The sequence below is a fragment of the Dromaius novaehollandiae genome, chromosome 5 (assembly GCF_036370855.1).
Source record: "Dromaius novaehollandiae isolate bDroNov1 chromosome 5, bDroNov1.hap1, whole genome shotgun sequence".
NCBI classification, from domain to species: Eukaryota; Metazoa; Chordata; class Aves; order Casuariiformes; family Dromaiidae; genus Dromaius; species Dromaius novaehollandiae.
The window spans coordinates 57,260,213-57,286,076 of record NC_088102.1 but is presented as its reverse complement, the minus strand read 5'-3'; the positions used below and the strand labels follow the sequence as shown (position 1 = coordinate 57,286,076).

The 25,864-nt window shown below is 34.0% G+C and overlaps 1 protein-coding gene across 1 annotated transcript; it reads left to right on the top strand.

The window, feature by feature from the left end:
* Nucleotides 1-1,914: 1,914 nt before the first annotated feature.
* On the top strand, nt 1,915-25,584 carry DCDC1 (doublecortin domain containing 1). Its single transcript, XM_026121691.1, is given in 7 exon segments — nt 1,915-1,995; nt 6,719-6,867; nt 8,751-8,901; nt 9,362-9,524; nt 23,695-23,769; nt 23,772-23,899; nt 25,477-25,584. Coding segments are annotated over 7 exon segments (855 nt in total).
* The last annotated feature ends 280 nt before the right edge of the window (nt 25,585-25,864 follow it).

The following is a 25,864-nucleotide window of genomic DNA, read 5'->3' as shown; positions in this document are numbered from 1 at the left end:
TTTCTATTCTCACTGAAGTTAACAGACACGCTGTTATGCTTTAAATTAAGCAGCTGTTTAAGCATTTGCAGGAAATGGCTCTTAAACTGTAAAGACCTGCTTTAGTTTTGCTTTAGCATTTACTGGTACTATTAGTTTTGTTTAGCACTGTAAGTGCTAAATTGTTCTAGGGACCAATTCATAAATTTTTGTCTCAGATAAATTGTATAGTTGACTAGCTGACTGTGTACATTGTACTTTGTTCCTTTTCATTAAAACATATATATACAAATGTGAATTTTTATATGATTTTAAAGCAAGCACTTTAAGAGCTTGTGCTTATTTTGTAAATTTTTGTCAGTACAGCTTTTACAGTAACACTGAAAATGAAAGGTTCATTCCCGCAGGTAATTTGCTCATAAGGTGGCAAATCTCATGCAAAAAAAAATTTAATTTTAGAATTTCTCAACTGACCAGTCTGTGTCAAGCAATTATAAGCAAAATATTAGATAACATATTAGACTGTATATATGTCCAAAAGCCAGTGATCTATTTTAGGTTAATGTAAACTCTAACCTGGATTCAGATAATTTTATATGAAGGTTGATTAGATTTATTTTTTTCTAAATTAAAAGAAGCATCCCTATTAAAAGGAAAAAAAAATTAAAAAGCTCCTGAGTTCTTGGTGACTTCTTTGTAGAAACAACTTTTGAAACACAGTACTTGTTCCATTCTAATAGGCATAGAGGAGACATGGAGCAACAAGGAAAAGGGGTGGTTTTATTTAAAATTGGTAATTCAGCAGCTTCTTATTTGATTATATGAATAGATAATCATATTAATCTAAGTCCAGAGAAAATACCTTTTTGCTCTCTATTTGTAGCCTCCAAATTTCAATTTGAAATCCTGCTCCTCTAAAAGGAGAAACAAACAAAATATACATGCATCCAAATGAAACTTTCTAAAACCCACTCTGTTCATGCAAGCTGTAGATAAGATTGTGCTACAAGATGGATTCAATTTCTAATCACCATTTAACCAGTCTTACCTATAAGCAAAAAAGCTTATGCTTTCATTTTAATTACAATCTTTTGTACTTCTAAACAGAAAATGGCAAACAACAGACATCTAATAAGTGCTCAGGAAATATGCTGTATGGCATGTGCATAATCACAGAAATATGAGCTCTTAACTTTACAAATGTCTTTATGACACATGGATGTGCAACCTACATTGGCAAAAAAATTTAAGTAAAGCCACTGCAACTTTTCACTCATGTCATTTGCCAAGGTAAGATGTTTAATTTGCTACTTTGTGATGTTATCTATAAGTTGTGATAAGTTTAATTTGCTACTTTGTAGCAAGATACAATTGAGTAAAACATTTTACTAGCATCAGTCTCAGACTAAAGATGAAGAGAACTAAAATAGTTAAAATAGTTTTTTGCTTTCTCAATATAATATATTCTCAGTTTCAGTCAAAGGGAAAAATATCTCAAAACACTATAGATAGAATACTTTGTATTTAAAATTTTAGTCATTTCAGTTCTTGTGAATCTTTCTTTGACTTTGGATCCTTCTGCAGCTGACTTCATAGTACTGGAATCTTCAAAATAATTTTGTCTTCTCACATTTCTTCACCTCATTAGATATCAGTTCTTCCTTTTCAGTCATATGGTAAACTGGAATGCCAAGTCATGGTGCTAATAGTTGATTTCAGTCAGGAGGATACACTATATTTTTATATCAATTAAAATATAAGAGTGATTACAAATTGCAAGATATTGCATGCATTTATTCAAATGAAGAAATCCCATTGTGTCTTGGAAGTTGTTGTCAGGGTCCAGTGAGGGTGGGGGGACGAGGAGCAGAGTCTGCTAGCAAGGCTGGCAGGGCTGGGATCTTGCCAAGAAAGGCCCAGTTCTGTAGTACCTGAATGAGGCGAGCAGGGCAGGCCAAGGGTGGCAGCCAGGTTCAGTTGGGAGTCCAGGTCATCAGACAAGTCCATGATGATAAGGCAAGTCCAAGGTCAAGCCAAGATTGTGCATCAGCAAGTCAGGGTCACGATCAGGTTCAGTGGTGGTAACCAGGGTAAAACACAACCCAGAGATTGCCAGACAAGCTGTGAGGTCAATCAATGAGTCAGCGTCCAGGTCCAGATCTGTGGGCCCACAGCCAGGCACAGGCACAGCTGTGACACAGATGCGGCTGAAGCTCAGGCAAAGCCAAGCACTACAGCTTCAGCTTAAAGGCAGCTCCCACAAGAAGCAGGAGTCAGCCCTGGCTGAGGCCTCCCCACAGACCTGTCTGGCAGCTCCTCCATGGCCACCAGAGGGAAGGAAGGACAGTCCTCAGCTGCTCTAAGTTGGCCCTGAGCCCAGCAGTCAAAACACCCCAGAAGGGGGATGTACTGAGGGTCCTTAGAGCCATTTAAGATCCCAAGGTGCTGTTACCCTTTTCTTCTCTGTTCATAAACTATAGAGAAGCATAGGAGCAGATGATAGCCACTTTATCTAAGGTCAGCAAGTATAACTGATACCTGAGTTCAGAAATTTTACATCTTTTTATTTATCTTTTTATCTACCTAGCTAGTAAAACTTTATGATGAATAGATTATTCATTAGCTTGTGAGCTCTTATTGTTTCTAAAACACTTTGCAAATACCAGTTAATCTTCATAATCCTTCCATGAGGTCAAGGAAAAGCATGTCCTCATTTTTCACAGTGATTTCTCTTCCCTACCCTGGAAGCTTCATTCTTCAGAGTAGATTTTGTCTGTTCCAAGTCCTGAAAGAAAATCTCATTTCTCTGTCACTTGCAGGAGACGTAACAGGCATATTGGGTGCTGTCTAGTTTGTTGATTAAGTAAGACGAGATCGTAAAAGCTATCAGATTTTTGTGTTATGCAAAGATTATTGATAAAAAGCTTTCTTCTGCATTAGGCACCATTTGCCAAATTGAGAAGTATAGTTTCTTCCCTTGTAGTTGGGGTACTGACAAAAAATCTTTCACAGACAATCTATGGGTCTATGGGATGCCTGGGTTTCAGTAGGGGAAGAGAGAGAAAAAGGGGAAGCAGTTTCCTTCCATTCATCAGCTCAGGGATCTGGGAAAAAATTTTCATCCAAGCCATTGGCAAAACTACCAACAATTTTGGTGGGACATGAGTTTCACACACAACATGTACGTATTACGTTATTCCTTAGGACATACTCATTTAGCATGGACTGTAATTCTGTGATAAACCATAATCGGAAAGAGTATTAGAAGAAAAGAAGATTTGGCATTCCTAATAACTGGTATATCAAACCACCATCACTTTTGCTTTTCAACTCTTATGAGTCAGGAATAGTTAGATTTACTTGACAGCAGTTAGCCAGATGTGAGGTTTATGGCATTATTTGTTGGAGAGGGTCCTTTCCAAAGTGATAGAGATTATGTATGTAAAGCTGTCCTTTATTGGGAGAATTATTATCAGACAGTTTCCTAAATCTTTTAAATTTACAAAACTGTGCTGCGGTTAAGCTATGTTTTATATCATATAAATGATGAATGCTGTGGGCTTCCTGTATACGAAAATTAAACTTAGAATTTTCACAAATGTTCTGATGATGTTGATGCAAGCCTGACCCAGAAAATGTTTCAGGACCATAATTCATGAAACACTGCCAGTTTAATGGTGATTATGTACATCATTAATAAAACAATAAATTATAAATTGCTAAAGTTTGCTAAAATGTTGTCACTTGTCAATATAAGAATTTATACTTACGTATTATATATTTTTAAACATAAAACTATATTTTAAACACTACTTATAATCTTTATAAGTTATCTGGCGCATACATACATGTTGTGCAACAGTAATCTAAGTGCAAATAAACATGGAACACGTGGTTGCTGGAGAAAGATATTTTAACAATGCAAACTGAAAACAAATATAAGGTTTGCTTAACCCCTCTATTATAGTTAAGATTTGATATTGCCATTGTTTTAATTGTTAATACCTTTTGTAGATAAATAAATTGCCTTTGCTATACAGATAGTGCTTGTTCTGAGAAATCCAAGAAGTACAATTGCAAAAATAAAAATAAGGTATATTTAAATGTGTAAGTTTAGATGTGAGAATATTAAAATAAATCACTACATTTTCAACAACTACTGAAAAATTTAAAGCAAAAATACATTCTTGACAAATATGCAGTATAAATAAATAATTTAGGTGAAAATGGATGACTAGATGTAACAAAGAGACGACCAAATAATGAAGGGCTAAAGGGTGGTTGTTACATCTGATGTACTTCATTGTATATTGTAAGTAATTGCTATCCATAAAAATTCCATGGCTTCTGTATAAGAAAAAGAGACAATTTGACAGGCAACACTAGTACTAAGCGACAGCAAGTACAAATCGTTGGCAACTGTCATTATCCTGCTGTTGAATTCACATTCAAAAGTGTGTGATAACTTTGACCTGTATAGCTGTTACCGAACCAAGGCCTGTTAAAGTAACTGTTTTGTTCACTTATGGAAAAAATTATTAGCCTTATGCAGATTCACATGTCAGAAAACTGAATGGGCTATTTACTTTTCTTTAATATACTGCTGTTTCTGTTTAAAGAGGAAATATGTTGAAATGTGTTCTAGCTAAATATTAATGAATAATTAGAAAATTGCAGTAGAAAAACAGAATAAAATTTTGAACTAATATAGCCAAATAAATTCAACAGGCATGAGAGTAAAATTTATTTTTGTAATAATTACAAATAAGTTTCTTAAGACTTCGGTGCTTAGGTCATGAACAAACAAGTTTAATTGCTTGTAAATGGGAAAGTTTGTTAGTGCTCTTAAGGTTTTTATTTTTTTAATTTCTTACTCTGCTTAAATTTCTGGTTACCTTTTCTCTCCGTATCTCTGTCTGGAGATTTTTACTTGGGCCACAAACATATTCACAAACACATCCAAACATATATGTGCCACCTTGGACAGATTATGCAGATAGCTACATATAGTATTGACTAAATAGGAACATTGCTTTAATAAGGAGTACAAAGCCATTTTTCCTGACTACTAAACACCATTTCATAATAATGCTTTTATGAGGTTCCACATACTAAGACTTTTATTTTATGGTGTTGATTCTCCCGAAGCATTGGCACCAGAATTATGTCTAAATTTGAGTTTTCTTAAAGTATAAAACAGTTCAGCAGTGCAAGAGTAAGACTGCTGTTCGTAATTGCATGCTAATCATTTTGAGACAATCTCTGTTGAAGAACTGGAGTGTATGCAACAGTCCCCAAAGGTTTACACTGTATGCATAAACACAAAAAGCTGGGCAAAGACTGGGAAACAATAGTAATAGTCTCGTAAGTATCCTCCTTGCATTATGTAACTTAGTGATAGGAGGTAGGGACTATGTATTGCTGAAAAGTAATAGCCCTTTGCTACATCAGACCACTTACGCATTACTTTTGTTACTATATGTAAACAGCAGGTAATTACCAGTTAATGCTAACAATAATGTTAATATGTCATCAAAATAGTTGATGCAACAATAAATAGAAATATAGAAAAAGTTTTACCTACAGAACCAATAATGATATCTAATAGATTGTATTGCATAAAGAAACTTGTTTCTGACTTTGTAGTAATTCTTTGCCCTTGAAATGGCTAACAAGAGCCTTGTAGGAAGATGACTGCTTCCAAAAAATTAATGTCCTTTTCCTTTCACTAGTCAATATTCAAAACAGTATTTACGTGTTTAGAGTCATAATACTAAGAAGAGTTTCCTTTGATTGAACTCCAATATTTAGGGTTCCTGTATATATGGCATTTTAGTTTAAGGATTTCTATAGTAAGCATACTGCAAGCCATGCAGACAGATTCTGTAGTTCACATTCACTGTGACATCATTTTTGTAATTTGCAATGGAAATTATGACACCTAAGAATTACACAAATATGGAGAAAAAATGAGGACTTGAGCTCATCCAGTTCCTTTCTTACTTCTTCTTGAGCTTTGATATTGCTGTTGGCACAGTTTTAATAGTGGTGATTAAGATCTTCCAAAGGATTGGATAAAATTGGATTATATGATCTCCATATGAGTCAATATTCCATCCAGACTTTCGGCCTGTGGTATAAGTCAGTTTTGTGCCATTAATACTACCCTCAAACTGAAAGCTGAAGGCTTTTGTTCTCATTATTGTTAGTGTTTTTATGCAAAAAAAGCTTTTTTTAAATTTTATGAGAGAATTTAATGTTCATTTTATATGAAGGAAGATAAGCACAGACTCAATGCTAGTGTAGTGTAGTATACCTGAGATAGCTACCATAGTTCACAATAATCCTGTCCTACAGCATTTTCTACAATTCCAATTCTAGTCCTATCTTATGCAAAGATTAATTGAGCTAAATTCTGAAATAATATTATTGTTTGTGGAAATCAGAAACAGGATGAAACTATTAGCATGGTTTCATGAGGTGTTTTCCAACTTTAATTAAGTTGTTGCATGCTCTTCATTGATCAGATTTTCCTGGCTCCTTACAGTCAATCATTACTTATTTAAACTAATTGAAAGACCAGAACAAAAAGATCCATTTCTATTTCAGAAAATGTCTCTCTGTGTACACGAGAATAGCTGTTAAAAATACTGAAGGAAAGCAAAGGTCTAGACAACTTCTATCTGCCCCCAACATTTGTCTGCAATCAGCAGTGGTATCAAGAAGGTCAAGACTTTAGGATTGTTCTACACATCAAACAAAATCAGTTCAGAGCTGTGATGGAGTATCAGACTTAGACAGCTACAAATCAAGCAGTACAGAAAATTTCTGCCTTATATCATCATCCAAGAGAAACAGACCCCAAAGTGCTCCCACAGGTCAACTAAGGTAATCAAAGCTCTTCTCTGTTGCTTTTAATCATGACTGCTGCTGCTCAGTCCCTTTGTAATGATGAATCAGCTGATATTTTGAAACAGACTTTGCTAATTTTGCTTAAGATTTTTTGAACTAATAAATTTCTCTATGTTTTTTAAAACTATATTGATTTCATCAAACCCTTCTGAAAACAATTGCAATGACAAAAATCAGGCATCCCAGTTTGCCTTACGAATCTTTAATATGCCTAATAATAGATCAGGTAATATCCATCTTCTTGTCTTTCTGTAAAGAAGAAAACAATTCTCCACAATTAAACCCAGAATGAATTGATTCTGTCTGTCTGGAAAAAGCTAGGAGAATACCTGGATTTTTGCAATGTACCATAAAGGTGATTAACGTGAAGACCTGGTGAACTAAAGTGTATTTTTAATTTAGATCTCCTCATCAAAAGCGTTCTGTTGGCAGTGTCTTCCGTTCTGAGTAAAGAAATTGGTGTTAATTCAGACAAACCTAGATGATTATAGGTATGATGGTATCCTCATGTTTGTGTGCAGTGCAGACATGACCTGAAGCAGTCAGGATCTAAATGGCTCCAAATTTCTTTTTTCTAAATGTTTGTTAAAAGTGCTGAATCCAAAACTATTATAGTATTTGTAATTGCTGAACGTGTATGATAAAATGGGTATTCTATCATGTTTGTCCCCCAGTACACAAAAGTTTTGAATAGTCAAACCAAAAAGAAATTTTATAATAACTTTTTAAAGGGGCCAGATTCTGGCTTTCTTATTCATATGGTTGAGTACTCAACACAGATGTAGCTACCTTGATTTAATAGCATGGCTTGCATTAGAAACTGCTAAAAAAGAAGACTAAAAGGTTAGGATTCTTACATAGTCATTTTGTCATTCAAGAAATGTGGAAATTCTAAAATATCTATCACATAAGTTTAATTGCATGCCAATATTTTTGGAATAAAGTATTGATTCAGTGCTCACTGAAGTGAATGGAAAAATTTCGAAGGATTTTCATGCGAGAGAAATTCAAATCTTAGGCCTCAAGCCAGTTTTGAGTTCTGCTTGGGAACCTCTAGTTGCAGAGTAGGACTGACACTGCACATCCCAAATGTTCTAGCTGAAACATGACATTTGATTATAAATATGCCTTTTTTTTTTTTTTTTGCTAAGCACAGCTTTAGAGTGATATTATACACAAGTTGTTTGTGCTCTGAGCCTTTTAAAATAGTAATATTTTTTCTTTATTGAATATTTAATTTTATTCTGCCAGTTTTATTGCATATATTTTGCAATCTGGGAAACAGAAACAATTAACAATAAGCCCTACTCTGCAGTCATTGTACAGGCATAATTCCTGTCAATTTGATTGAAATTTTGCCTAAGTAATGACTGTCTCATCAGCTCTTACTTTTTCAGCTGGAAGCAATAATCTACATAATACACTCTGAAAGCACTTTGAATTATAAATTTTCTTAGAATCAATTACAATTTTTTCAATAGTTAATTGTGCTGATTGTTTCTCAGAGATACTTTTAAAAATTAGGTGATTTATTTTCTTGTGAACTTAAGATATTTCACAAAAAGAATTCACAGTGGAGTTATACAACTGCTTTCCAAGTATTCTAGAAAGTTCCAAGTAAACTCAATTAGGGATAGATTAAATCTATTTCACTTAAAACAGTCCAATTTCTCCATATTTTCTATGTTTTAATGTAGGTCCTAGGAATTAAATTTTTAAAGTATGTAGAAGTATAATGGCTGCACATTAGGAGTGTCTTTTTACATGATTATTATAAAAGTTCTCAAAAATAAAAAAAAGAAAGACTAAATATATTAGATTCTTTTTAAAGTATCCTAAACTGCATTTTTTTTCAACAGAATGCTCTCTTTTTCAAAACTCTAGCATGCCCAGAAGGCATCTGCAGTATCCAAAGTTATTAAACAGCAACCAAATGTAATCAAAATCATTGCTTACAAGAATGGCACAAGAAAGATCTTTGCTAACGTTTCTGTGTTCTCAATTAAGCCAGTAGCCTCTAACAGAAGTTTTCTTGCACATATAAAGTTTATTTATAGCTTTTGTTTCAAATCCTAATATATATTCTCTTTTCCTATAAAACAAGCTTACATGAAACTCTTCTTTGTACACTACTCCTAAAATGTGCAAATTGATAAAGACTCTTATGAACACTAAGTAAAAGAAGAGTTATGGAAGTTCATAATGTATATTATTTGGCATTAAAAGGCAAGACCACAATCCTTTTAAACCAGTCTTTCTAATGCTATATGTTATATGTTTTTATCATCTTGTTACTTATGACTTCTAGTCATAATCACAAAAATACTAAATGACTAATAATAAAGTTACTGTGGTTTGTAAATTAGTTTAGAGTGGATTTCTGCCTTCCAATTCTGATTTTTCTGACTAAATATTGATCATAAAATAAATATGTTGTAATCAGTATTCCTTACCTCTTGCATTCATTTAGCTGCTGGAGGAGTACACTGAAAAGCTGAATCTGAACATGGCTGCATGATGAGTGCTCTTGGCAGACGGCACCGAAGCACTAGAACCTAAAGACATACCCCATGATGCCGACGTTTATATTTCAACTGGAGAGACCTTTTTAGATCCATTCAAAAAAATCAAAGGTAAAACAAAAACAAAAACAAAACAGAGAACCCCCAGCAAATGGCTTAAGGGGTGCAATTAAAAATGATTTTCATCCTGTCTTTTTGCACGGTTTAACAAAACTAATGTTTACTCATTTACAGCTCAGTAAGAGGATAATGTGCTTAATGAAAGAAAAATCTACTGACAGCCACGTTTATTGCCCTTCATTAGCATTGGTACTTAATTTAATATAGATCTGAATAGACATTAGGGAGCCTGCAGGAGGTTAAATGGTGAAAATGTAAAGAGATTATTGAATTTACTGTTCAGTTTCAGTGACATCTAACAGACATAACTAATTAGGCTTCCACTAGCAAAAATAATTCAAAATATAAGATTGAATTCGTTAATGTAATTGGTGGCTGTTTGTGGAAATATTTAAAAATTTTGCAAGTTTTATATAGCAATGTGGATCATCTACTTTAACATACTTTATTAATTTTAGATTCTTCAGTATAACCACTATTTACAATTTTTTTTCTTTCCATTTCATTCCTGTGCCAATCTAGTAACTATCTGTTATTTTTCTACAAAGGCGGAAAAATACTTCTGAATAATTCACATTTTAAAAGTGAATGTAAATGTTTTTCTCAGTCTTATTTTAAGATGATGGAGTAAATCCTGAGATTTCTGCAACGAATCTGTGAGAACATTTTATAACATTAACTTAAACAGTGTTCAGCATCAAACTCAAGATATCAGTCAAGTATTTTATTAAACCATTAATTCAACTGGCATTTGTGAGAAAGAACTTTTAATTAATGTTAATAAATGTATTATAAAAAGCAAAATGGTTCTTGGGATGCTGTATGTGTAGGCAGGATCAATCTCCAATTTCAGTATATAATTCCAATGAGAAATGCAAATAGGATAAATTGTTTAACATCATATGAAATATTCTAATTTATATAATTTTAGAATAGGAAAATATGTAATAATTTTTTTAAAGCTAAGGATAACAAAGAGAAAAAGTAGAGAAATCATTCAACTAGTGTGCTTATTTTATATTTCTTTGCGCTTTTGGGCATGTTTATTTTTGTTACCTACTTTTTTGAAGAAAAAAGCATTTGAATTTTTTTATATATAGTTTTTGAATAGCATTTGTTATCTTGAAAAGCATTGCTAGACATATTTTAGTGTTAAATCTTTCATTTTGAATGTCAAAGTATTAAGACAATTATCCTTATTTTTTTATGTATTGATATAATTTAATATAAATGACATTTCAAGAAGTTATCTGTATAGTACTCATCACTGGTAATTTGCCTAAGAAAAATAATTTGCCTAAGAAAAATAAGTATTATATAGCTATATGTCTATACATAGAAATCTAATATTAATTAGTAGACTCTATGATTAAGGTATGTTTACATATTCATGGCAGTATTCATGAGTGAAAAAAAGTATTTAGGTTTTTGTCACTTAAGCTATATCATACATATTTTTTTCATGCTACCATAAAACATTATCAATTATTCTAGTAAGCACATCTTACATCAAAATTTTATATGTGCTGTTATTCATAACATGAAAATTATTCTGAGTGTGATACAGATGATCCATTGACTGGAATGCATGTAATGAATAGCCTGTGTATCAGTAAAAGGCACAGATCTTTGTATTTATTCTTGCTAAAGTGTAGGATATAGATACACTGAGATGCTTTAAAATGTAACGGGGAGGATTTCACTGTTTCATTTAATGAAACGAGTGCAATAAAATATAATTGTAGTTTCATATTGTAGGAAACATTGAAACATTATTATTGAAGTGTTTTTACAATGGATACTGCTATAACTTGTTAGAAAATTTTCACTGGTATTTTTATTATAATTTCTCCATGCATGGGACTGTGTTATGGTAGATTTTCAAATTCATTAAGCAAGTCTTTTTTTTCTTTCTCTCTCTTTCCTCTTTCAAGCCAAGTTCAAAACAAAAACTTCTGTGCTTTGTCTGCATATCTTTGGCTGTGTTTCATTGTGACATGCACTGCTGTTCTTTTAGCACCAAAATGTTGGCACGCATTACTGGAAATTTCACACCATCTCTTGCTGGATCAGCAAGCTTAACCTACCAAAATCTGGTGTTGTTGAATGGTTTTTGACTGATAATCAATCTTTTTGCTGCTCGACAGTTGTTGCTGGGACACAGACTAGAGCAGGTGGCAGATGTGCCTTGTCTTTTGAGAAAAGAAAGAGTAGGTGAACTTGGGCACAGAGTAACATATTGTGTGTCCATTAAAAGGGTAAGTATAACAGGAAAAAGTCACTGCTATGAGTAGAAAAGCCACCAATACCAGAAAATAGGCATTTTTACACTCTGGTTTACAAATCTATTAATACTGGAAAATAACAGTTAATAGTGTAAAATTCCATGTGCTCAAAAATAAGAACTGATGTTAAAAATAACCTTTATATATTCTCTGTATCATATTGTACAGTATTTTTTGCTTATATTTTAAATATTTATATATAGTATGTATGAAATATGTTTACATTTTAAAATACCTGTTATTTTACATGGATGATAGATTTTGGAGAAGTATAGACATATAGAGATAGAAAGTACACATTTTGTATTTTCTTTCTGTAGCCCAAAACTGGGAAGAGAGCATAGAGAAGTATGACTTGTCAGTATAAACGTACCTTCTGCAGGATTTAAATTCCTAACGCATAGGTAACAAGGTCAAACATCAGTAACAAATTCTTGTTGCATGGGAATGGAAGATCAGTGATATACCCTAACCTGCAAATATGTACAAATGGTCTCATGAAAATCAGTGAGACTTTTTACATATATGGTTACACATAGATATCTGCAAGGTCAGCATCTTTGTCAATATCTGTATTTCAAATACTGAATCCAGTGTAAATGCTGTCCTAAGTGTATGGTCTTAGACAACACTTTGCTTTAAAGTGATACAAATACTCATGCAAAATGGGACTCCCTGTGATGTTGATGGCTTTGGACCTGCTCACAGCATACTTTAACTCCAATGAAACTGTACTATATTCATCACCACCTTTTCTGACATACTAAAATTTAAACTGAGATTTGAGTAAATGAATGAGGATTCAGCCATAAGTCAACAAATTGCATTATCTGGGATATTATCTGGGATAAAAATTCAAACCCTTTGCTACTTTTAATGTAATTAAGTATTTATGAAAAATACATTTAATGGATCAGTTATACGGTGCTATTGTGAAAGAAGCTTAGCAAACAAATGTATCAAATCTCAAGCATTTAAAATGTATTTTGGAACTATTGTGGGACTAGTGTATTGCAGAACAGGGCCAAAGAATTAATGTTCTGTACTATGTTGTTGTTCTTTGTAATTTACACATGGAGAAGGTCAATGATCATATTTAATTAATTGTTTGTTAGAATTATATGAGAGGTACTTTAGTGTTTGTTTGCAGTCACTTATACATCTAGAAGTTATTGAATAAAAAAAATTGATGTTCCTATTTATTCTTTCTAATGTGTCTTGTTTCTCCTGTCGGCTTTCTGTACCCCAAACCTCTTTGTAATTAATTTTCAGGTGCACTACTACAGTGTACTACTTCATTTCCTCATTAGCTACCAATTTCTTAAACTGATCTAAGTTCTTTCTATTAATTTTCAATCCAGTGACATCAGCAACCTCGCCCAATAAAATAATCAATAGGCTGTCACTTCTTCATAAGAAGTTTGTACATAGCAGTCATCCTAGCATGCAAAACATGGCCTTTTCTAAGCTTCATCTTCTATTCAGTAATGTTCAGCTCCTGTGTTAGCCATCTACCTTGCTTGTGAAAGTTGGAGACAAAGTGGTTTTGGCCCACTGAGCAATTGCAGACTTAGACTGCAATCCAGAAACAATTGCACTTAGGTCTAAATCACTGTACTACTGCGACTAACATCAGTGATTTCTGCAGAAGCCTTCAGAGTAGTGAAGTTAAGCATCTATCTAAATATATGACTATGCTGACTAGATCTCCACAGACTATAATGGGAGCTAAGAGGTCTAGTTCACACATAGATCATTTACATGCAGACACTTAATTTAGCTGGGCCAATCTTAACCTGAATCACTTCCTAAAGGCAGTTTTTTTGGCCACCATGCTGCTGTTCATAGGCCCTGCTCACACATTTTTTGTTAGTCATATTGACAAGGGTTCTTTGCAAGGAGTGTGGTCCACCTCCCTGATCACATAGGCATTTTATTCAATTAATCTATTTTATTATCAAGGTTTAGGACATTGTTTATGACCTAGCTTCAGCTCGCCTTCTATGCATTGCTATATTAAGGGAAGTCTTTTCTGGCCTGTGATTTCTGTACCATAAGTGAAAAGATATTAATCTCTATTACATAGCTTGCTGTACTAGCTGGGGGCTGGATTAAGACACTGTATCCTGTACTGCTCCTTTAAGAGTGTTGGCAAGCATGTTTGTATCAAATTTTTGGTGCAAACATATCAAAGTGAATGGAACAAGTAAAAGCACATGTTCTAAATATGAACTGTCGCTTTTTAAGTAAATTTAAGCAAATAAAGTACACTTTATTTCAGTTGCTGACAGTTCCCTTTTTCAAATTAAAATAAGTCACTGTTGGAGATTCTTAAAAGCAAATTTTATGATGATGTTTTAAAATGTGGTAAAATTAAACTAGGTATCATATTGTATATTAATTTATTATATTTAACAACGGATGTGTACACCCACATTTCATTTGCTATTCAACAGTAATTTTTATAAACAGTTAAAACTTGTTTAGCATGTTCTAATAATTCTGAAATTGTACTCCTACTATGAACACTAGATATGAAAAGCATTAGTATATAAATGTTTTCATTTCTATCACTTTGCCTAAATAAATTGTTGGATATGTAAGCTTCCAGTACTGTATGCTAAAAGTAAAACTAAATATAATGAACAAGATTTTTTTTTTTTTTTTTTTTTTTTTTAAGGAATGCACTGTGAAAAAGGGGCTCCTGGAAAAAATAATCTGTGCTAAATGTTCTTAATGCTGCTTTTCAGGTCTATATTTAAATGAAGAAATAGAGATTTTCTGTTTAATACCATGTAGGTGCCATGTGCTCTACAAAATGAAGTAATTTGATGTGACAGGTCCCAATTGACAAGAATATGTGTGAGCACATTTAAAATAGGCCATCTTTTCTAGTAGAAGTATCAGTGAAATGATGGATTCTCACCATTCTAATTATTGACTGAGTTGGGAACATTTCACTCCCAAGCATCAGTCTAAATAACAATATAGTGCTTTTTCTGATCAACACATAAAAGTTAGTGTATCATATTTTATTTTTCAAAAAAAAGCATCCTCTTGGTGAACTTAAGGCTAATACCTTTTCTCCTGTAATTACTGTACAATATATTATTTCAATACATATTGTGAAATTTTGTGAAAATATACAGACTATGTAATGTGTATGGAGGCTTATTTACTACTGAGGGCAGCTTTCGCTGAGGTCTGGTAGGAATGTTCTACTATCCTAGTGCTTACCTTCACCAGGAAGCTGTGAGCAGGGCCACAGCTGAAAACCAGCTCCAACCAGCCTTGTGGCATGAAGGCCCAGGCGCAGCAGCGTTCCATAAAAGGGAAGGTTTTGAGTATGAGCTTTGATTGGTTAGAAGCTTCTGGAACATGTCAGGAAGTACATAAAAGGCCTCGTTAGCCCCACAGGTGGGGTGTGTGGTGTTTGCTGGTGTGTTGTTTGGTGCTGGTTTATCTGTGAAGGCAGTAAGAGCTGTTTTTCTGACCTAACCCAAAAGATAATGAGGATTAAATTGGGAAGTGTACTGAAATTTTGGGTTGAAAAGGAAAGATATGCAGTAACAAATTTGTAAATACATACAGAAATATGTACCTTGTCACTGTTTATAATGGTTATCTGTTTCATAAGTTGATATCAAAATATACAATGTAGGTCTGTTATAAGCTGTAGAAATTTGCTTCTTAAATGATATCATTCTGGAATTGAATATGTTACTAGTATTTAGAAACCAGCTTAAAATATAATGAAAATTGCAATGTTAAAACCCCCTCGTCACTGAGGGAGATGCCAGTAAACCTTATCATTTCAAAGGTTTCTGACATATTTTACTACAGAAAAATTCAAATTAATGTTACAGATGGTTGTAGCCCTTTGTTGTTTTGGATGTTTCAAAATCTGAAGTATTCTCATTTCTGAGCTATTTTAGAGCTCTTTAGGATTTGTAAACCTAGCTAGTCAGTGGGATTGAACTGAGGTGTTTTTATGCAGGAATCTAGTGGTATGATCACACCTTTAATGTGTTGTGTCTTTTTGTCCTTAGACTTTTCCATGAGCAAGCCGTACTAGTGGCTTCAGCAGCAAAAAGTAAAAACAGTGTTCCCTAAAGAGCTTCCACAGCAGATTTTGATAAAAGAGGTTTTCCAGGCAGTTTATACGGAGTCTTACTGATGGCTCAGTACCTGTAGGAAATGTATGTTGTCAACCTTTAACTTTTTTTGCTAGTGTTGGGTTTCATTCTCCTCTCCATTAACCTTGGTAGATGCATCTTAACTATTAGAAAATCTTTGTGATATACTTTAGCTTGGTGATGCTATTGGTTTGGAAAGAAATTTTTGATCATGATGTATTGACCAGATTGATTTCTCTGAGAACCCAGGAGGTTTGATGGAATGAGAGATGGCAACTTAACTAGAAGTTGTAAACAAATAGGCAAAAGTGATAATACATTATATATATGTTTCATATTACCAAGTAAGATAAATTGTTTAGGGTAGCAAAATCACCAGAATATTTTTTCAGGAACAGCTTTTTTTATTATAATTTTTATCAATGAAAGCAGAAGACTAATTATGCAAATGAATTATGCAAATGAAATTGTTTAGATAATGAATAGATACTTACTGTAATATGCTGCTAAACAGAGATGACTAAACCTTTCATATATAGCCTTTTTTTTTTTTTTAAGGGAATTGAGTTGATGATACAGTAGTATCTACTACCTTCTGTATATAAATACCCTATTTATTACCCATTTATTACAGTGTTTCTTGACAAATTATGTTTCATACTACATTTTTTTCCTAGGGCAGCTAAGAATAAAATGTTAATGTCTTTGTGCATCTAGGGGGCCAGACTCTAATGCCTTATCCAGAGACCACTTGAATTTAAAGGGAGAGTTTTAACTGTCTTCATAGACTTCTGCATTAGGTCCTGAGACTATAGACCGGGAGTGGAAGAATACCCTTCTGTATATTGTTATGTATGATATCTAGAGCGGTGGGAACATTATAATGATAAATGAGCTAGAAATTCTGAAATAAAACAAGAATTAGGCTGTTTTTTAGGCTGGAAAGTAGCTTTCCAGATACGGCTTAAATTCTGTCTTAAATAAAAGGAACATGGAAGCAATCACATACAGCCAAAGCAGTGTGAACTAAATGTGAAAAGTACATTTTGGTTTAAATTAATCAGTAGTTGAATTTGACCTAACACTGTCTACATCCTATCCAGGAGTATAATTCCAGTGTAAATTTCAAGACCACCTTATTTCTACAAAGAGCCAGGAATTGTAAGAAAGTTTGTCCATGCCTTTCACATAACATTAACTAAGGATTTTGGCCTGTAGAACCTATGTCCTAGCTCCTTGTTTTTCAGAAATGTTAAGACAAAAGTTTTCAAGAGATGCAAAACATTAAGGTCTGCATTCCCACTAACCTGCTGATTGCAATAAAAATCTGCTTTAAATTATTTATAATTAAGTCTCAACCCTAATATCAAAAGCACACCAAAAAAAATTGCTGTCTTGCTTACTCGCTCTGTCTACCTTTGCCTCTCCTGACTACCAAATGAAAGAGAACTATGTGCATGGTGAACTGTAAGCTTATCGGTTGAATTTTGGGCTGGGGTGAAAAAGAGCCAAAGAGCCAAAACTTTCCACCTCGTCTCTGTGTTTTTTACCATAATACGTTGTTGCTGCAATCTCCTAAGGGCTAATCCTGTTTCTTCTGTTTGGCATGTACACCTGTTTAGTTCTCCAAATAAATAAAGATTTACTTGAGTGTAAATAAGGGACAAATTTGAATGAAATGACATTAACAAATGTTAATTATTTCTTCTGAACTGTATTGACACTGTAACTTTTGGACTTCTTGAAGCTGTTGCCAGTGCTTCTGAACTGCTCAAGTATAATAATAGGAACTTTGGTTTAGTTTTTAGTATTGATTCCCTGTTTTAATTATTAGACTAATGCTAGCAATTCTAATCGCTAATAAGGTATTTAATATCAATTTTTCTCAAAATACTAATTTTTTTAAAGGAAGAAGTGTGATTTTTGTGAAGTAAGTTCTAGATTTCAGATTCCTATCAAGCAATACTTTGTGATCTTTGAACCTAATTTTTTTATGTATATTCTTTGAAAAGTGCATAAAAGTATTTTCACCACCTGGGAGTTGTCTTTACTTTAAATGGATGTTACTGCCATGACCCATTTTCATGAAGAGTTCATAGAAAAGTTCAGAGCAAGAGGATGAAATACCTTGATTGGCAGAGAAGATGAGATGTTTGTAATTTTAATCAAATTTTAAATTAAGACATACTTCAAATAATATGTCAGGCTAGTGTTAGTGAGTTTAAAATCTAATGACAACTGCTGTCATTATTAGTTAAATATAGCCATTGTGCCCATGGCAATAGATGATGACACTTCAGAACATGCAGAAACAAAGAACCCTGAAGTATTTAAAGGGAGTGACTGTAAACTTAGTTAAACACAGGAATGTGACTTGGGCATAATGCATTTACCAAGTACAGAGGCATCTGTACAAATTGAATGTAGCACTATATGTTGTTACTACAAGAGTCTTTAGATTTTAGAAAACTCAAACCTTTATGCATACTTCATAAATATATTTCAGTTTCATATTTATTACATTAACATATAATTAATGTATGAAGTATATTTCAGATTCATTTCTCCATTACTGCTGTACCTTTAAGATACACCACTCAATTTTCACAATATTAAAAACTGAATTGAAAAAATTGTCCTTTTTAAATAGATTAATCTTTTGCAGACAGTAAACTTTAGATTTATGAGGTTATGAAAGTGTTTTTGGGCATTGGTTGGTGTTTATTTCTGTAAAGATGAGGAAAGGGAAAGAAAGGAAGATGTATGTACCCATACACAGCAGCATCATGAAAGAGAATGATATATCAGTGTATTGTGATATTTACAAGTCTACTCTCCTTTCTTAACATTTGAAAAATGTCATAACTTTGTAAAACTTGTAGTTACACAATGAAGGTAAAAAGCAATTAGGAAACAAGTGGATAGGTGTTAAGAGAACAAGAAAACTGAATTACAAATACTATATTTTGAAATGAGTTAAGTGTATTGGGAAATGTGTGTAATGTACAAAACTGGGCTCAGATCATGAGCATTATGATCAATACTTGGATAGGAAATGTCAAAGGAAAATTGAGGTGCTCTATGAATTACTGGTTATTCTGCAAGTGACATTTTTCATTCTTAGTAATGAATCAGTATGTCGTCGTACCATTAAGCCTTTTGTTGAGGAAAGGGATTCCTTATGCATAAGAACTTGAACTGTAATTCTGCTATCTTGAGATGACTAAACATTCATACCCACTTTAACTAGCAGTAACTGTGTTACTGTGTTTTGGCGTGGGGTTAGATAATATATTCTGCTTACTTGCAGTTTTCACTATAATTTCAGTTTGCCAAGTTAATCTTCACATTCTGTACCGAATTACTGGCTACTGTTGCTGAGCTTGTTTACATCACTTCAACAGCTAATCTAGTATCAAGAATATAATTTTTTAAAATGATGGTACCTTCTGACATAAATTTCTGTAAAAATTATATATAAAAACCAGTTTTCATGTTGTAATTCTGCGATACTAAGCACTTAGTGGTTAAAACATAGCAAATTAAAGTTGGCAGTAGCTTGTACAGCTTTCTGTTACGCAGTGGCAGGTAACTGAGGAACACAGAATAATTTAGCTTGAAAGGGACCTCTGTAGGTCTAGTGCAGTCTGCTCAAAGCAGACCTAACTTCAAAGGTATGTCAGGTTGCTCAGGACTTTACCTGGTTTTATAAATTTCCAAAGATATCTGGGCAAGCCATTGCAATGTTTAATCACTTGCATTGTGAAATTGATGTCCTTACATTTTGCCGAGATTTCCCCTGCTGCAGCTGTGACTCTGTGCTTCTGCAGTGACCCTGTGAGAAGTCTGATTCTTTCTCAGTCTTTTCTGTAGCTCTTCTTTAGATAGTTGAAGATTGCAATTAGAACTCCCCTTGGCTGCCTTCTCTCTGGGCTGAACAAACCCAGGTCTGTCAATCTCTCCTTATACATCATGATCCTGCATTTTATTCCTAGCTCTGAAAGTGAATGAATTGCAGTTGAGTACATAGACGTTCATTCTTTATATTGTACTTTGTGATGAACTTAGTGCTACTGTGTTTGCTGCTCCACTGAGTATAGCTAAAGTATCCACTCTGTGAGGGAATTTTGCTTTGGAGATTCCTGGTTTGCAGGTGTCTAGAGATTGGTCACTGCCAGGCTTCTCAATTCAGGTAGGATCACGGTGACTTCAGGGCGTTTGGCAGCATCAATTTACAGGCAATTTCAGGTGGCAAGAGTAATTACAAGTGACAAAGAGATACTCAAACGAGCCTTCATTGTTCCAAAGTGGCATAAGTATATGCATTGCCACATAGTGCCTGGTCTCCGTGCACGTAATGGCCTCGTTGACAGCTTGTTCAGTCAAGCCTGGTGACATACCATCATGCTCAGTATTCTTGGTCGTGCAGATTCCTGGGGGATGTACTCCCACTGTGCCTGAAGTTTCTTTGCAGACCTGCACTATAGAATACAGACATGGTTGACCTTCGGAGCAAGTCTCCAGCCAGCTTTAAGAGATGATAGAGGATGTAATCTTAAAAGGTGGGCAAAATTGTTATGAATCTCATTTTGTGGCCAAGGTGGCTATAGTCTTTCTGAATTCATGTTTAGCAATCTAATGGTTCTTTCCATTCTTTGCCAAGCAATTTCTAACTTCCACCTTAGGTCATCTTCTATTGTAATCTAATTCAGCTGCCACTTGTTTTTCCAAGTACCACTCTGCTCAGGAAGAAACTGAACTACATACAGCTAGTGTGGATACTTAAGCTGAAAAACATGCTTTTGCAGTTCCCCCAACCAGCTTGTAAAACTTGATTATATGGGAAACAGCACATATATGTGCAATAACTGTATAAATAAATAATTTATCAAATCATGGTCATGAGTTAGACTAGACATACCAATGTGTGTTGGAGTGCACTCCTCCAAGGCTGAAGCACGTTCTGCAGCTTCTTTGAAAACATACCAATTTCAAAAATTGGCAAATGACGGTTAATCTGTGTTTTTACTTGCTCGTATGGCTTAGCTAAGGTCTCAAGACCTGTTTTCTAGGTGTTGATTGAACAGTTTTTCAACCAGTAGTTAAATTAGATTTCTTGCCCCCACCTCTTGTTTACAGCATAACTTTTTAGTTACTAGAAGTGGAATCATGAAAAAGTCATAAGATGATGTAATTCAAGATACGCTGTTCATAGGAATTCTGATATGCATCTTCCTCATGAGACTATAGTCTGATATCACTTAGAATCTTAATTGATGGAGGGACCAAGAGGTAGTCAGGCTATCCTCTATGCTGAGTGGATAGGATGTCCTCCATAGTCAACCAAAATAATCTCTTTACAATAAATGGGAATTATTAACATAAAAAAAGTGTACATAAGAAGAATGTCTTCATAAACTGTTACTTTTTTGTGAAGTAACAACAAGTAACCTTTGCATAACTGGTTGATACTTGAGCATGCCTTTTTAGAGAAAAGTTTATTTCAAGCTCTTCTGTGTGATCCTGTGCAACTGTTCAAATGCCCCCCCCCCCCCAATGGATGGAGTAAAACATGCCTATATAAATAACAAACCAATTACAATGGATGCTTCCCAAATGCTTAGTAATAAGGATTGTGAGACACACATAATGTTAATGCCATTCAGTGAAGCCTCCCTGTGTTTTACAATCTAGCTTTGTTACTTTTAGCTATGGGAGATAAGAACTGATGCTGTTGGTTCATCTCAGATATTCTACTTGGTAATCTACTTTTATATATGCTATGTAAAAGGCTATTTGGAGCCTAAGAGTCTATTCAGTGCGGTTAGCATTAGCAAAGCCCTTTGATGCTAGAACCTGGTCTGTGACAATGGGAACATTTAGAGTTTTAGCAGCAAATGTCTGACAAGTTCACATCATGTGCACATACATGCCAGTCAGTTTTCACAGCAACCATAGAATACCTTCTTGGCAACTGTAAGTGCATGCGTGTGTTGTTTCAAAAGTAAAGATAGAGAAAGTTGATAAATTCTGTTAGAAACAGGAAATGCTCTGGAGAGGGGAGCAGGAAAATGAGGCTACATCTACATTAGCAAGTAGCGTAGCATCGTAGAAACAGATCTGTGGAACAAAACAGTCAGTGCAGAGAACCTTATGTCCGAACTATACACCTTCTAAGAGGTGTTGCTTTGGGCTGGTTCTAGTCTGTGCAGTAGACCTAATGAAGTCCTTTAGGTATGGCTCCGGAGGACATCATTCAGTTTCGTCCAAAGGAAATCAATTTGCATGATCTGAAACTGCAAAATGAGCCAAAATGCATCAAGTCCGAGCCATAGGGTGCTCACTTAAAAATTGCATTCTTTGTTTGAACTAGAACATTATTCTAGATGCATCATTATGGAGGAAAACAGAACTTTTACAATATTGTAAATGCCTCAAAATGGAATTCACTTACTTGCTGAGAACTAACCTTGGTTACAAAATGACACCTATTAGATTAACAGATTTATAAATTTCACATTCTCAGTCACTGTAAATTAGGGTAGCTGTACTGAATTTAATTAGCGTAAACTAGATAACTTTAAGTTCTGATCCCTGGGTTTCAGAAAGCAGTGTGAGGTTCCACTGGTTGACAGTCACTGATACTTAATTGGGAAAGTAAATCTCAGTTAAATGAGTTTTTCACATTAATTGCCAATATCAGTGTCAATGGGCAGATGAATTATCTTTCGTCCTGGAACTTGCACAGATTGCTGTAAAAAGCACAGCCATTTACGTTTTTGTGGTTCTGAGGGAGATGTATGCATTAACATAATCAACTCATGGTTTATATTTCATAATAGAATAGCCTCATGATGATAAAGATTTGTGAATTTAAACCTCTTTTTCAGAAGAACTGTCATGCATCTAACATAGCAGTATAAGACATTTTTAAAATTATATGTATAGACGAATCCATTAATATTAATAGCAGTTACAAGGCTAAGGGTCAAATTTTTAACTGAGTTAATCATCTAATGTGACTTTAGTGATCTTAGACTACTAAATAATTTTTAGAGGTTTTCAGCTCCAAAGTTTTTGAACGTATTCAGTTCAGACTGAGTTGTTAATGATTTAAAGAAAAAAAAAAAGTTTATTGGCACAGTTTGTCTGTAGTTAGTTCCTGAATATATTTTGACATGCAATGTACAGCAATCTTTTTTAGAGATCTAATTGCGAATGTGTTTTGTGCAGAGGCACTACATCATTTAGAGGTCATTTTCTAGTGTTTGGAAAAAGAAAAATAAGAGTTGAAGTGAAATAAAAATGTCATTTTTATGATACAGTGTCAGATATGCAACTCAAACACTGTTTGAAAGGATCGAGTTTAATTTTCCTGAAGCAGAAGAAATGAGAAGCATTTCATTTTTGTAGGTGAGAAGTGAAATGTTCTTCTCTGCTCATTGATAGAGGTATGCTAAGGTGAATTTTAATTATGACTAAATTGTGGTATTACTCTTTCATACCCTGAACATCTGTTCCCTTCAGGAATGATGATTTATGCAGGCTATCACTGCAGACAGCTTGCTACAGCTTATGTCACGGTTAGTAGAAAGCTGGTGGTAGTATTTCAGAAAATACCAGCATCTAAGTGGAGACAAGCCAGTGTGTATTATTAAGGTAATAGGGAAAGGGGAGCATGATGTGTCTGTTTTTAATTTTGAAGCCAAATATTGACTTTATTTATTTATTTATTTTCATACCATCTGTCATTAATGAAGAAAGTAACATGGGCAGTGAATGGCCTGGTTCTTCATAATGGTGTCAAGCAAAGAAAATCAAGACTGTCGTTTCCAACTGCATGAAGAAAACTATAGAGAAGACCTCAGTCAGAATTTTAGCGTTTAAGAACTGCACAGGGTAGGATGGCTATGACATTGTTGCATCACAGAATCAAATTGAAAAGGTAATCTTTGTTTATTAGTGTGCCTGAATGAATGTATCTCCAAAATACCTTCTTTGCTATTACTTTATTGTTTTTGTATAACTACATATTATCTTTAAAAAAGAGCAAAACTACACTTAAATTACAAAGCCTTGGGATTCAGCAGAACTGAGGTTAAACGTGTGTTCGGGTTAAATAAGGAGAATTTTACCTCAAAGCTCGTTTCTCCCTTGATAGCCTTCCTGCTTCTCATCCTCTCTGATCTGCTTGTTTTTGCCCAGTAGCCGCCTTGCCTCTGATTATGTCTATTTCTTCTCCTAGTTTTGTCTGTGCTATTTAGCAGTACAGATTATCTGAGGATTTATTACCAAGGAACAGTACTTCTAAGATGATCTGAGACATACATTCTGTATTTGAAAATAAATTAAATTTTGATTGGGTTAGGCATTTAGCTATAAATACTCGATAGCTAAAATATTTGTCTTAAAAGACATGACCCTGTAACCATATAACAGCATATTTCTAAAGCTGGCTATATGCAGTGATCTTTTTTCCTACATAAAGGCATTTAAATATCTTCTTGGTAATTCAGTAGGTTCTAGAATAGTTACTATGCTCTCTTTTTAAGTAATTGCATACATCTATAAGGGTATATGTATTTGTCCCAAAACAAATATGGCATATATACATTATATCACCTAATTTCTATTTTTACTCTGTGATACATGAAATAAATTTCTAAATATATTACAAATTTTCATACCTACTTCTGATTCACCACACAATTTGCAGTGATTTCACTACGTATAATGAATTTTGAATGCCTGAAGCATTAGCATTCCGCTCTATCTGAATTGTGAATTCCAGCAGTTTTTTTTAAAGTTTGTACAGTGATTATAGTCTTCATACACTGAAGTAATTTACAGGAGAGCTATATCAGGCTCAGTTAAAGATCAGTCATCTGTGTGCTTTTTAATATTGACCATGATAATAAATACCATCCTCTATTTTGTAATATGTAACTAGTTTTATTACTCTCGGCAGTGGTGTGAATATTCAAGAAATTGAATGCAACCATGAATAATAACACTTAAACAATGTACATTCTAAGAACTTATCTGCTAACTAGAACTTTCAGGATACCAAGCCAGTGAGGATAATCAAAATACGCAGATCAGACTTGTCTGTATATTGAAGCAAAAAGGTTCAGCAATAATTTTTGAACATCACACAAAATAAGCAGTTTGATAAAAGCATTAAGCAATCTTTTTTTTTCCCTAGGGGAATGTCTTGACATTAATTATCAAATGGTTATACATGAGGCCTTACAGATTATGTGGACTACTTAAAAAGGATCTCCAAAGATGACTGAATTTATAGTTTTGAATACATTTGAAGACAGTGTATTCCAGCACTGCCAAAAGAAGCAGTCCTGGCCTCTGCCATTTGTGTCTAGTCTTTATAGTCCTTTTGTAGCTTTCTTGACAGCACAAGAGTTTGTTTCATCATTCAGTGAAACTCATAGGGAAGTTGACGCAAGTCAAAATTAAACCAATTAAAATTGTCAATTTTAATCTGGAATTGTTTATGTAATCTAGTTCACTGCCCAGCCACATAAAAGCTTTTGCCAGTACAAGAAAAAAGTGGCATGGAGGTGGAAAGAAACAATGGAGTCTGAAAGACAGAAAAACTTGGGAACGTTCTAGCTTGTACTTACCGCATGTTAGAGGCTAAGGAGAACCAAAGCCAAAGGAATAGATACATATTTATGTGCAATTCGTGTTTGAATTTTATACAAGGATCTGATCCTCCACTGAAAGAAGAATGTTTCAAGGTCCACAAATTTAAGAGATAGAAAGTCAATGTCTCCAGTGCAACAGTAAGCATAAAATTAAGATATTTGAAAATATTTGAAATGTTACTTGGTGCTGTCTAGTGATTTAAACAGCAAACATTTCTTGCTTATAAGATGACATCGAAAAGAAT